Here is a 15155-nt window from a genome sequence, read left to right on the forward strand (position 1 = left end):
AATGAGGGCATCAGACCAGATCCCACTTTTGACACCATGTTCCATCTTGTATTTGTATGTGTGAGTTCTTAGACAACACATGGATGAAAGTTTATTTACTTTAAAATTGTTGTAAACAGCACCATGAGGCATACCTCCATGACAGATCTTACATACTGCAATCTCCTGCCCTGCGGGCAGCCAAGTATAATCAAATGGGAGCTATAATCCTTAAGGCATTGCAACCATGATCAATACCAGAGACATTTCAATGGACAACAAAAATGTAAGGAGGTCTAACTTATAGTCTAGTCTGAAATTGAAAATAAGTACTTTTGCTATTAATTTGTCAGTTATAAATAAGGAAAAAAGATAAAGTAACTAAGAAAAAGGAGAATTTTCCTTCTTAGTTATTTGTTCTGTAAAGGTGGACATGCTTTGGAAATGTGTTTACGGATGGAAAAGACGGAACACAAAGAGAAAATCACTTTTTTTTTTAAAAGGAAAATGGAATATGCTTTGGCTGTTTGTGTAAAGGGCACATCGGTGAAAACTGCAAGAAGTGACTCAGTTGTAACATATGGACTTTGAAGCATCCTAAAATACTACATATCTATCAAAGCAACAGGAATTGAAAATGGAACAAATAGAAACAAAGGAAACATCAGAAGGCAGTGTTATAGCTTCAATTCAGACAAGTTGTCTTACTGGGGCCATTATGGATAACTGTAAACTCTCAATAGTTCCTGTATGAGTCAAGAGCAAGAATGGGAATGTAATAATATGCACTTATGCATTTCTTGACCCAGGGAGTACTACATCTTTTTGCACAGTGGGACTGATAAACAAACTTAATCTTCATGGAAGAAAGTTGAAGATTATGTTGAAAACCATGGGACAAGAAAAGGTAATTGAAACCAGCATTGTTTCAGATTTAAGAGGTTGCTGGATTACATGATGAAACATATCAGAACACTATGCCTGTGCATGAAGGAAGTATTCCACATCAAAACGATATCCATCAGTTGTCTTATATGTGGAAGGTTTATCCTCCTAAAATTAATTCTGAGGTAGAGATGCTGATTGGTTGAGATGTACCAAAGGTTTTGGAACCACTAGTTGTAGTACGAAATAGGGGAGATGGACCTTATACTGTTAAAACTAGGCTTGGATGGTCAGTTAATGGACCTTTAGAAGGAAATAGTTATATTGCTCAGGAGCAGTTAAAGATAAGTGTCAACAGGATTTTGGCAGTGAAAGTTGATCAGTTATGGGAACGGCAAAAGACTGTCAATAAAATATGCACTTCTGAAGAAAAGAAAACAGACCAATGTGAAAATAAATCAAAGGCATCTAAAACAGTATTGAAGGAATAATTTTCATCAGAAATAGCTCAGAGATTACAGCAATATCGCAGCATGCTGCAAAACTGCTAAAACACAGAAAATTGCATAGGAACATGTAACTGACAATTTGGTAGAATTGTATTCAGAGAACAAAATGTTGAAAAAGGGCTTAGAAATATTAGCTAATCGTGAAAACAGTGAAAGGAAAGATGTTAGCATTGTAATTTAAACCAAAACTGATTTCACAAAGGTAAGAATGATTCCATTGATTCTTCAGTTTCAAAAGTGACTGAAGGAAAGGTCCAGAAAGAGGTTGACAAGAATAAAAATTTGCAAAGTCAGAAAGCAAAAGAAAAGAATAACTGCTGAAGAAATGAATACGATTACTGAGGAAAGAGATTCAGCCTCATCAAAATGTAAAAGGTTGGAGGAAGAAATTCATCTTTTGAAGGAGAACAAGTCATTGGTTAATAATGCAAAACAGTTGACTGCAGAAAACAAACCAGAATGTAACTTGAAGGATCAGTTATCAACAATACAGAAAGAAAGAGAAATTGCATGTGAGTAATGTGACAAACAAGATGAAGAAATAGAGCAAATCTGTTGCAGGGAAGGTTAAAGAGACTCGTTTATTGAAATTGAGAGAAGCAAATAAATTGGCATTAAGAGTTTAAATTCTTCCTATGAAAAGCAGAATGTTGAAGAAAGAAAGCCAAACAACATGATGAAGAAGTGGCTCATGTTAAAATCAAAGCGAAAACTGTCTATTTTGTCTGAGTTGAGGTTGACCTATCGACATTTTAACTCAAAGATAAGTACAAACCGACTTTATTTTGTTGGCTGCATACTACACAGGTTATAGATTTATTGATCCAGAGTGGTGGAAACGATCACTCTTTTTCAAGGTTATGTGCTGGTAACCTCTGGCCTTATAACTATATATTGTTTGGATGTTATATGTTTTTATGTTATTTGTATTATTGTGTAATTATTATTTAAGACATTACTTCTAATTATAATAATTAAGGGCCAGTATTGTAGGGGCCAAAAAAGGCCAAATTTAGTCATTTATTTACTTACCTTGTTAGGTCAATATCCCGATGGGTTCCTGCGAATGTCAAAGGCATCCCGAGTTAGTTTTTACTTTCTGTGGCCATCTTTGTTGTTATGCACATGCACGGTTCCAGGAGCATGCGCAGGGCATTCGAGGTTGGAGTGCCTGCTGGAGCATGTGTGGTGTGTATGGGTGTTGTAGTGCACAGTAGACCAGAGTGTGAAGTGGGAGTTTAGATGGGATATAAAGAAGGGTCAGTGAGATCACCATAACTTTAGTTGACCATGATTATAAATGTACTGGAAGTTTATGCATGTTATTTATGAATATTTCATTTCAACATTAAAGAAGATTATGTGTTGGAATACAGGATTTAATTACATCTGGAATTGTAATGAAACTAATTGAAAACATGTCACTAATAAGTGTCTCACTGCCTTTAAGTGGCTATTTATTGGATCGAATTTGCTATAGGAAGGATTATATTGTAGTGGAGTAGGTTTATATAGGTCAGAGCCTTCAAATGTTGCAAGGCATGGACAGAGTAGATATAGAAAGGCTGTGCCCCATGGTGGAAGAGTCTAGGTCAAGAGGACACAACTTCAAGATTGAAAAGTGTCTGCTTAGAACAGAGATGTGGAGGAATTTCTTTAGGGTGGTGAATTTGTGGAATTTGATGCTAAGGGCTGTTCTGGAGGGCAAGTCACTGGATGTATTTAAGACAGAGATTGATAGGTTCTTGATTAGTCATGGCATCAAAGGTTATGGGAAAAGGCCAGATAGTGGGGCTGAATGGAAAATAGATCAGTTCATGACTGAATTACGGGGCAAACTCGATGGGCTGAATTGCCTATTTCTGCTCCTGTGTCTTACAGCACAACATCAAGGGCTGAAGACCCTCTACTGTGCAGTAATGATCAATATATTTCTGATTTATGCAATTTAAAAAATGTTCACTCAATGTTGATCTAGTAATTAATTTCCTATTGAGCCCCCAAAACATTTAACAAGAATACTTTGTTGACTTCTTGACTGTTTTCAAACCGTTATAATTATGTGTTTTGCTCTTATTTGGGACAAGATTAGTACCAATCAAAAGTATCAATGCTGTAGCTAAACCTCTTGGACAGTCAAGAAAGATACAAGTTGTAATATAATTTTAACTTGCATTATAATTAAAAGAAAACAATTTTATAGTAATTTAAGACAGACTGACCACTATATTTCCATCAAGGGCTCTCAAGGCTGGCAGGTGATAGATGACAAAGAGACGATACTGTTCCTGCTTAGTGACCAAAGGATTTCCATAAATGTCCAAAATTACAAGGTTCTCCATTCCCTTGAAACAAATAAAATCATGTCATGTGAAGAGAAGGAACACAAAAAATACATGATGTTATTATATCATGAAATTCAGTACAAGAAACAATAGTATCTTTAAAACAGGTAAATTATAAAAGCACAGAAAGAGGGCAATCAGAAAAGCTTAATGCGCCAACTGAACTCCAATATGGAAAGGAAATGAACTGGGGAGGGACCAAGTGATAGAGCAAAGGTGTGAGAGATGGAAAGGCAGGAAGAGGGAGAGAACATTAGTGGTGAAGGGAGGGAGTGGAGATGGCAAGAATTGAAGAGCAAAAACCACAGCATTTTGATAAAGAAGAAATTTTGAGAGTACAGAGTAGATATGTCCCAGTGAGGATCAAAGGAAAGGCTGGAAGTCATAGGGAGCCTGGGTTTTCGAGGAATATTAGAAATTTGGTTAGGAGAAAGAGGGAGGTGAACAAGAGGTATAAACAGCAGGGTGCTGAGAAATTGAAAGAGGACTACAAGGAGTGTAGAAAAAATCTTAAGAAAGAAATTAGAGGCATGAAGAGGCTTTGGCAGGGAGAGTAAGAATAAATCCAAAGGGTTTCTATAGGTACATTAAAAGTAAAAGATTAGTGAGGGATAAAATTGGACCCCTTGTAGATAGGGAGGGTAAGCTATGTGAGGTCAGAGGAGATGGGGGAAATTTTAAATGATTTCTTTTTCTCGGTATTCACTAGGGAATAAAATATTGTACCAGTTGAAGTAAAGAAAAATAGTGGGGAGGTCATGAATCATTTAAGGATAACCGAGGAGGTAGTGATGGCTGTGTTAAAAAAGATAAAGGTGGACAAATCTCTGGGTCCAGACAAAGTATTCCCATGGACACTCAGGGAGGCTAGTGTACAGATAGTGGGGACATTAACAGAGATATTTAGGATGTCACTGGTCACGGGGGTAGTGCCAGAGGATTGGAGGGTAGCTCATGTTGTTCCGCTGTTTAAGAAAGGGTCCAAATGTAAGCCTGGAAATTATAAACCTGTGAGACTGACATCTGTGGTGGGTAAGTTGATGGAAAGTGTTCTGAGGGATGGCATTTACAAATATTTGGATGAACAGGGATTGATAGGTAGTAGTCAGCATGGTTTTTTCAGGGGTAGATCATGCTTAACAAACCTTATAGAGTTTTTCGAGGGGGTTACGAAAAAGATTGATGAAGGGAAGGCTGTGGATGTTGTCTATTTGGACTTTAGTAAAGCTTTTGACAAAGTTCCCCACAGAAGGTTAGGTAATAAGGTGGAGGCATTAGGTATAAATAAGGAGTTAGTGAAATGGATTCAGCAATGGTTGGATGGGAGGTGTCAGAGAGTAGTGATAGAAAATTGTTTGTCAAATTGGAGGCCAGTGACTAATGGAGTTCCTCAGGGATTGGTCCTGGGTCCACTATTGTTTATTATATATATTAATGATCTGGAAGAAGGGGTGGTGTATTGGATAAGTAAGTTTGCAGATGATACAAAGATTGGTGGTATTGTAGACAGTGAGGAAGATTACTGTAGCTTAAAAAGAGATATAAGAAAGCTAGAGGAGTGAGCTGAAAAATGGCTGATGGAATTTAATACGGATAAATGTGAAGTGTTGCATTTTGGAAAGGCAAATCTAAATAGGTCATATACATTGAATGGTAGACAATTGAGGAATGCAGAGCAACAAAGAGATTTAGGAGTTATGGTAAATAGTACCCTCAAGGCTGATACTCAGGTAGATAGAGTGGTGAAGAAGGCATTTGGAATGTTGGCCTTCATAAATCGGAGTATTGAATTCAAGAGTAGGGAGGTTATGATGAAATTGTACAAAGCATTGGTGAGGCCAAATTTGGAATACTGTGTGCAGTTTTGGTCACCAAATTATAGGAAAGATATAAACAAAATAGAGAGAGTGCAGAGAAGGTTCACGAGAATGTTGACAGGATGTCAGGGTTTGAGTTACAGAGAAAGGTTGAGCAGCCAGGGGCTTTTTTCTCTGGAGCGTAGAAGATTGAGGGGGGATTTGATGGAGGTGTTCAAGATTTTAAAAGGGACAGAGAGAGTCAACGTGGTTAGGCTTTTTCAATTAGCAGTGGGGGATATTCAAACCAGAGGCTATGGTTTGAGATTGAAGGGGGAAAATTATAAGGGGAACATGAGGGGAAATTTCTTCACGCAAAGGGTGGTTGGGATGTGGAATAAGCTTCCAGGGGAGGTAGTTAAAGCAGGAACATTATTTACATTTAAGGAAATTCTGGATAATTACATGGAGGGGAGAGGATTGGAGGGGTATTGAACAGGTGCTGGTCAGTGGGACTAGGAGGGTGGGGATTTGTTCTGGCATGGACTAGTAGGGCCAAACTGGCCTGTTATATGGTTATATAGATAACAGCAATGGAACCAGATGGAGATGGGGGCACCTAAAATTAGAAAATTCAATGTTCATGGTTTTAGATTTAAGACTGCCCAGGAGGAATATGATGTGTTGTTCTTGTTTAGCTTCATTCTAACAACTGATGAGGCCACAAACATAGTGTGGGAATGATGAAGGGAATTAAAATAGTTGGACAGTTCAAGCTTTGACTCACAGAGCACAGGTATGGTTGGGGAGATGCCCAATCAACTGTAGTCATGCGCGCAGTCTATTTATTGACACAACTGCTAAAACAGGGTTATTAGGTGCAAATATTAAGTCATATCAGCCTGTTTTCCCACTTACAACAATTCCTGAAGGCAAACTCTTGGGTTCTTTTGGTCATGCACAACTTTAAAATGTTACCATTTTGAAAGAGGAAATAAATTTGCAAACATACATTTATACTGAATTATAAATATATTTGTAGTTAATTAAATATCCATTAAAGTAAGGGACTGCAAATCTAACTAAATGCAGAAAATATGCAACTACACAGCATGTCTGCCATCATTTGTAAAGAGAGATAAACAGCTAATGTCCTGTTTTAATGAAAAGTCATCATTCTGAAATGTGAATGCAATTTCTCCCTCCCTATAGCCTCCTGATCTGCAGCATTTCCAGCATATTTCTGTAATTATTCACCACATGATGCAGTAAATATATCATCCAATTCACACACAGCTATCCATCATAAACAGCAAAATGGTAATAAGTGAAAACTTTTGTGTGGTTGACCAAGGGATATAATATAGATAAAAAAAAGTGAAACTCTCCTGCTCTTTTTCAAAATAATGGCTATCTTATGGAGCAATTAAAGAAGAAAGTCAGCAGGTCACGTATCCAAGCTGAAATGATGGGTATCTTTCTTTTTTTAAAAATGTTTTTTTAAGTTTAGACACACGGCAGTAAAAGGCCTTTTCAGTTCACAGGCCCATGACCCCTGTATACATCAATTAACCTACAATCCCTGTACATATTTGAAGGGTGGGAGGTATCCGGAACTTTTGGAGTAAGCCCACACAGACATGAGGAGAATGTACAAACTCCTTACAGACAGCACTGGATTCGAACCTGGGTCATTGGTACTGTAAGTTCCTTCCTACGGATGCTGCATGACCTGCTGAGTTTCACCAGCACAATTTTTGGGTCTTTTATTTAAATTTCTTCTGGGTATTTTAATGTCTTCAATGTTACAACACTCAATCAACACTAAAGTGGAAGGGGAACCTTGGTTTTTCTGTGCTCAAATCACTGCAGTGGAACTTCAACCATCAACCTTGTGCCTTGAATGTGAAAGAGCAAACAACTAATTTTTCATTTGGCTTTTATTTTCTTGTCCCTCCTTTCAAAATGAATTACTTTGTTCTTTGAAATAAAATTTTAAAACACTGGGGAGATTGGAGTCAGAGAAGAGGTGGAAAATCTTGTGAAATGGTGGGAGAGTAACAATCTGGGTCTCAACGTGGACAAGATGAAGGAGATGATCATGGACTTCAGGAGGACCAGGAATGACCACCCTCCACTACACATCAACAACTCTAGTAGAGAGAGTGGAGAGCACCAAGTTCCTTGTTCATTTAACTAGTGACCTATCGTGGACACTCAACATCTCCTCACTTGTCAAGAAGGCGTAAAAGGGATTACTCTTCCTTAGAAGATGGAAGTGGGCAAGGGTACTGGCCACCATTATGTCAACCTTCTTTAGGAACTCTGTCGTGAGTGTCCTAGCCATTTGCATCACAATGTGGTATGGTTACTGCAGAGAAATGGATAAGAGATCAATCCACAGGACCATAAGAGTGACAGAGAGGATCACTGGAGTCTCCCTCCCCCCATCGTCGTGATCTACCAGGATCATTGTCTGAAGAGGGCGTGCAAAATCAATAAGGACCCCTTCCACCCCCCCCCCACCCCACACACACACACACACACACACACACACACACACACACACACACACCATCCTTTAGCTGCTCCCATCAGGGAAGAGATACTGGAGTATTAGAGCCAGCACCACCAGGCTGAGGAACAGTTCTTCCCATGGGCAGTGGGAATGCTGAACGATCAAAGGAACTGCTAACACTAACCATTTGCAAAAACAATATCTTTTTATTTATTATTATACATATAATACTTGTCCTGCATATGTATTATTTATCTGTATGTGTGCTCTGTCTGGTGTGTGTCAGTATGTTTTTGCACCAAGGACTGGAGAAGGCTGTTTCGTCGGGTTATACTTGTACAATCAGATTATAATAAACTTGACTTGACTTGGTAATAACTAGATAATTGAATTGATAATGTACAAATAATGTTTACCTTTAACTGGTAGACCTCACAGTTGCTACTTATGTGGTTGTTTCCCAAATATAGTTCGGTTAGGGTATAAAGTTTCTGCAAACCACGTAGTGAAGAAATTTTATTGAATTCTAGTGACAGATAATGTAGATGTGTTAACTTATCCAGACCAGAGTCTTCCAAATTTTTCAATTGATTATTACCAAGACTCAATCGAGTTAGTTTGGTCAGCCTTGAAATCCCTATTAATAACAAAAAATAAACATCTGGAAAAGATTAATGAACAATGAACTTGTATTTACATTAATACATTGTTTCTGAAGCTCAGGAAAATATTTAGTAAGTGTGCTACAAATTTGGATAAAACACACTCACATGCTATTACAAAGTCAATAAATTACTTTTAAAGTAGTTACCTATTTACTTCTATGATGTAAAACAAGAAAATCTGCAGACACCGAGTTAAAGTAAAAACACAACGCTGCAGAAACTCAGCAGGTCAAACAGTTACTTTATAGGCAAAGATAAAGATACATAACCAATGGTTTGGGCTTGAGCCCTTCATCAATGATCTAAAAGTACACTGTTTGACCACTGAGTTTGTGAAGCTTTATGTGCTTACTTATTATGTATGTAACAGTGAATAACTCTGGTTCCTACTGGTTCCCAGCAAAGAAATCTCATCCTTCCTATACCCTGTCATTTTCTCTGTTGCCCTGCTGTGGTGAACTGCTGTATTCCTGATTCCCTTTCCGTAACTGTACCTGTGGCCTCTCCCCCTTTTGACCTTGTATAAAGCCTCGAACACCTTGACCTCTAACACCTTGCTCCTTCATTGTGAATAAAACCCTGTAAATCAATGACTTAGTCTCAGCCTCTCAAGTTATTTCCTGTGTGTCAATTTTATTCCTAATTTTTTTTTTTTTTGTTTTCAGTACCACTCCTGAAATCTGACAAGCTGGAGAGCAACCCACAGTCGCCGGATGCCTTGGACAGATTCAAACTCTGACTATGTTGTTTCGAGTCTTCCTACAAAACTTAACTGACATCGTGGCCACCGACGCAAACAGACTGCATTTTCTCTTCTCCTGGGTCAGACCCCAAGTATTTCCAATGATCAGGGACACTACCACGTATGTAGAGGAAAAGAATATACTCAAGGGACAATACAGGGAAAAAGTATACGCCAGACACATACTGGCCACCTGCAGACAGCAACCAGGCGAATCAGGTGATGAGTTCCTCCAGGCCCTGCTGGGACTTGCCTGGGCGTGCAACTTCCAGGCAGTATTGGCTGCCCAAAACACAGAAGTCACGATCCGGGACACTTATGTTGCAGGCATCAGGTCTGACTATGTGCACCAGAGGTTACTCAAGTTAGACTTAAAAGGGGCAATTGATCTGGTGAAGTCGCTGGAGATCACCATCTGCAACGCAGAGGCTTACTCTGCGAACAGGCCCACACGGGAGGGGGGGATGGGATCACCATCGTGGATCTATAGGTCTCCAGTCCACTACTATGCCTGATTAAAGGGCCCACCACAGCCAGTGTCTCCCAGGAGCACCCGAATTGCTACTTCTGTAGCCTGAACACGCTGCCCGGTGAGAGATGCGATGTGCTCCATGTGCAGGAAGAAGGGCCACTGTGCAAGAGTATGCCATTCATGGCCCTTCAACCCCTTGTTGCTGCTTGTACAACATGGTAGCCTCCATCTTGGACACTGGGATCTTCTGGGGATGAGCATGCCATGACATGGGGGCTGCCATCATGGATGATGCTGACTTCTGGGGAGACCCACACCTCTGCGTTGTCACTGCCATCATACCCACAGACAGCGAGTCAGCATGGATCGGACCATAGACTGACCCTGGTCTCAGTGGTGCTGGACCAGAACAGCCCTCATCGTCGCCTGCTCCATGATGAACATCTCCATCAACAACCATGTGACTAAATGCTTTTTCGATATTGGGAGCACTGAGTGCTTTATTCATCCTGACACTGACCAACGTTACTCCCTTGAGGCGAAACCAGTCACCTACAAAGTCATCCTAGCCTTCAAGTTTCACTCTGCAGAAATCCACAGCTACTCTATGGTGACGCTGACCATGTGGGGCATAACATATAGAGATTTTAAGCTCCTCATAATACCACAGATTTGTGTGCTGGTACTGTTGGGACTAGACTTCCAGTGCAACTTAAAGTGTCACTATGCAATATGACGGCCCTCTCCCACCCCTCAGGGTCAGCAACTCGCAGTTCCTTAACTGACCGCTCTTCCCACCCCCCCCCCACTCCTTCCATCCCCCGCTGGCCCAACTGACGTGCGGTCTCTGAACTCTCTGCATCGACCCTCTGTTCGCCAACCTCACGCCCAACTGTAAGCCAGCAGCCACAAAAAGCAGGTGAGAAAATGAAGAGGACAGGGTGTTTAAAAAAGCAGAGGTATAACAACTCCTGGACAAGGGGATTATTGAGACCAGCATCAGCCCCTAGAGAACTCAGGTAGTGGTGGTCAAGGGTGGGGGTAAACGCAGAATGGTGATTGACTATAGTCAAATCATTAACCGGTACATGCAGTTGGATGTGTACCCCCTCCCTCACATCATAGATATGGTCAACCAAATCACCCAGTATCATGTGTTCTCCACAACAGACCTGAAATCCACATACCACAACAACCTGAGGATCGCTAGTTCACAGCTTTCAAGGTGGATGGTCACCTCTACCACTTCCTTAGGATCCCCTTCAGTGTCTTCCAACAGGAGATGGACCGTATGGTAGACCAAAATGACCTGCATGCCACCTTCCCATATCTGAATAATGTCATGATCTGCAGCCACGACCTGCAAGATCTTGATGCGAACCTTCAAAAATTCCTCACTACTGCCAAACACCTGAATCTGACCTTCAATAAGGATGCGTATTTTCTGCACTACCCGACTGGCAATACTTCACTGGGTCATGGAGAATGGGTTAATTGGCCCCGACCCTGACCACATGCAGCCTCTGCTAGACCTCCCCCTTCCCCACAGCCTCAAGGTCCTGAAGAGAAGCCTGGGGTTCTTTTCTTATTACACCCAATGGGTTCCAAATTATGCAGATAAAGCCTGTCCTCTTACCAGGCCCACTTCCTTCCCCCTTACAAATGAAGCACGGGCAGCCTTCTGCTGTAAAAAAGGACACTGCAAAAGCCTCAACGTATGCAGTGGATGTATCTGCCCCTTTCAAGATAAAGAGCAATGCATCCGATTTCACCCGCCACTCTTAATTAGGTAGACCATCATGATGCCTTTTTTCTCCTGCACCCTCCAGGGCCCTGAAGTCCAACACTCCTCTATAGAGAAGGAGGCTCAGGTGATAGTTGAGGCAGTACAGCACTGGAGGCACTACCTGGCCGGCAGATGTTTTACCTTGCTCACAGACCAATGGGCCGAGGCATTCATGTTCAATAATAAACAGTGTGGTAAGATAAAAAAACGATAAAATTTTGAGGTGGAAGATTGAGCATTCCACCTACAATTACAACATCCTGTACTGACCGGGGAAGGTCAACAAACCCTCAGATGCCCTGTCACGAGGGACATGTGCCCACACAGCTGGATTGCCTCAAACCCCTCCACACCAACCTTTGCCACAGCGCACTTTTACCAACCGGACAGGGTGCATCTGATTAAAGCCATGCACCCCTCCGCATACCTGAGCATGGATTTCAAGGGTCCCCTTCCCGCCACCAATCACAATATACACTTCCTCATGGTTATCGACGAATGTTCACGGTTCCCCTGCCCTGACATGACCACCATCATAGTCTTTGGGGCCCTGCACAACCTGTTCACCCCGTTCTGGCATCTGTCATACATCCACAGTGTCCAGGGGTCCTCATTTATGAGTGATGAGCTGCACCAATTCCTGCTGACCAGGGGTATAGCCTCCAACAGTTGTAACCACGAGTTGTAACCCCCAGGGGAATGGTCAGGTAGAGAGAGAGAACAAAACCGTGTGGAAGGCCAACCTCCTTGCTCTAAATTCCAGTGAACTGCCTGTCTCTCACTGGCTGGAGATCCTTCCAGAGACGCTCCACGCCACTCAGCTATGTACTGCCGCTACTGCTATCCCCCATGAAAGAATTTTCTCCTTCCCCAGGAAGTCCTTGTCAGGGACCACACTATCCTCCTGCTCAGTCCTGCTATGAAAACACATGAGGGGCCATAATACTGACTCCCTGGTCAAAAAGGTTCAGCTCATCCATGCCACATGCCCTACAATGATGGGTGTGAGGAAACAGTCTCCATCCAGGACCTTGCACACGTGGAGGCTCCCCGAGGAACATACCCACCAAGCAGCACCCCCCCTTCCACGGACGCACAATACATACCATTGCACCCCCTCCCACCCCCAGTCACTCCAGCTGAGCCATCTCGCCTTCAGCAGGTCGACAAGAGTTGGAGATCCAGGACTGCAAACCAACAACAGGTGCTCCACTGGTCATTATAAAAGATCAAGCCACCAGATCAGTGTAACCTGTAAGTCTTTGTACTCAAGGTCACCCCGGTAGACAATAAAAAGAAAAAAGGGGTGAATGTGGTGAACTGCTAAACAGCTATTTTCCTAATTACTTGGTTCTGCTCCATTCTGTGACTGTATCTGTGGCCTCTCCCTCTTTTTACCATGGATAAAGCCTCTAACATCTTGACCCTATGCCAGAAAGCCCAGGTTACAGCCCAGGATGCGGTCCCCATCCATTGTGTATAAAACCCTGTAAATGAGTCTCAGCCTCTCAAGTTATTTACTGCGTGTCACCTGCAACATATTGTCCCCCATATGTCTATCCACTTCCTTTTGAGTATATTGTGATTTACTGACACTAAGGGATAATTATGCTACCATCACATCTATGTGATTGGGGAAAATGGAGTGCCCAGCAGAAATGCAAGCAGTCACATGGGCATCTTCTAAGCTCAGAATTGAACCTAGTTCCTGCAGCTGTGAGGCAACAGCATCAACTGCTCTACCGTTCTGCAACTGTACAACTAGGCCATGAAATATAGTCATTGATCATAAAATCATAGAACACAAACTTTCATCTTACCTCATCCTGCCAAATGGAATGACAATCTATACTAATCCCATTTGCCTATATTAGACCTGTATTCCTCTAAGCATTTCCTATCTAAGCCTCTGTCCAAATACCTTCATAAACAGAAAACAAAATATTGAAAGAACTCAGTGGGTCAATCATCAGCTGTGGAAGCAAAAAGTTGGAAGTTGACATGCAAGAACAAGCATCAGGACTAAGAGGAAAAGGAAAGATTGCCAGTATATAGCAGTATTGGAGGGGATAGGGGATGCGCGGGAATTTGAGGTGACAGGTGGGAGGTGGGTGCCAATGGCTGAAAAAATTCATATAAAAAGGGAAGGGGAAGAGCAGAACCAATACAGAAGAAGAGGCGAGTAGTTACTGAAATTAGAAAATTCTAATGTTCACACCATTGAGTTTCTTCTGCAACTCTTCCACTTTTTTTAATGTCCCTTTTCGCACCCTCCCGCGCCAAATCCTCCCATCCATACTCACTGTCTCTCCTCTTTGGTTCCACCCCTTCTACTCCCATCTCCTTATTGGCTTGATTTTCCTAATTTCATGTTACTCACATTCCCAGTGTTCTCCCATAGTCACTCACCTATCTATCTAATTTTCTTCTCCCTTTGTTCACTTCATCTACCCCCCTACCACCATCTGGTTCTATCTGCCCTTCATCCCCTCTCCTTCTGATTCACCTACCTTCTCTCCTCCTTCTTGATCTAGCCAAATGTGGTGTAGCCAAGTTTGCGTTTCACCAAATTGAGTGGAAGAGCAAATTGTAATGAGGATGTGGAGAGTCTGCAGAGGGATATAGTTAAGCTGGATGAGTGGGCAAAGGTCTGGCAGATGGAGTACAATGTTAGTAAGTGTGAGGTTATCCACTTTGGCAAGAAAAATAAAAGAGCTGAATATTATTTAAAGGATGAAAAACTACAGCATGCTGTTGTTCAGAGGGACTTGGGAGTGCTTGAATCGCAAAAAGTTAGGTTGCAGGTGCAGCAGGTTATTAAGAAGGCAAATGGAATGTTGGCCTTCATCGCTAGAGGAATTGAATTCAGGAGTAGGGAGGTAATGTTGCAACTGTATAAGGTACTGGTGAGACCGCACCTGGAGTACAGTGTCCAGTTCTGGTCTCCATATTTGAGGAACGATATACTGGCTTTGGAGATGGTCCAGAGGAGGTTTACTAGGTTGATCCCTGGGATGAAGGGGTTGACATGATGAAAGATTAAATTGTCTAGGATTGTATTCGCTCGAGTTCAGAAGAAAGAGAGGAGATCTTATAGGAACATATAGGATTATGAAGGGTATGGATAGGATAGATGTAGGAAGGTTCTTTAAGCTGGCCGGGGAAACTAAAACGAGAGGACACAGTCTCAAGATTCGGGGGAGTAGATTTAGGACAGAGATGAGGAAAAATAATTTTTCTCAGAGAGTAGTGAATGTTTGGAATTCTCTAACCAGGGAAGTGGTTGAGGCTGCTTCATTAGACATATTTAAAATTCGGTTAGATAAATTTTTACATGATAGAGGAATTAGGGGATATGGGGAGAAGGCAGGTAGGTGGAGTTAGGTCATAAATTAGATCAGCCATGATCTTATTGAATGGCAGAGCAGGCTCGATGGGCCATTTTTGGCCTACTCCTG

The 15155-nt window shown here is 41.7% G+C and overlaps 1 protein-coding gene across 8 annotated transcripts in view; it reads right to left on the bottom strand.

Moving 5' to 3' along the window:
• Positions 1 to 15155, bottom strand: part of lrrc9 (leucine rich repeat containing 9) — a 168586-nt gene that overhangs the window by 74472 nt on the left and 78959 nt on the right. For 7 of the 8 annotated variants that reach the window (XR_011351144.1, XM_069916304.1, XM_069916303.1 and 4 more), the window contains 2 exons: positions 8449 to 8669; positions 3596 to 3718 (listed from right to left, as the gene is read on the bottom strand). Coding sequence is in view for 7 of the 8 variants with exons in the window: in XM_069916304.1 (XP_069772405.1) it covers positions 3596 to 3718; positions 8449 to 8669 (344 nt within the window). In the remaining variant the exon portion in view is untranslated. The remainder of the gene's footprint in view (positions 1 to 3595; positions 3719 to 8448; positions 8670 to 15155) is intronic. The other variant, XM_069916300.1, reaches the window with a different exon arrangement.

The sequence above is a fragment of the Narcine bancroftii genome, chromosome 2, assembly GCF_036971445.1.
Source record: "Narcine bancroftii isolate sNarBan1 chromosome 2, sNarBan1.hap1, whole genome shotgun sequence".
In the NCBI taxonomy this organism is placed as follows: domain Eukaryota; kingdom Metazoa; phylum Chordata; class Chondrichthyes; order Torpediniformes; family Narcinidae; genus Narcine; species Narcine bancroftii.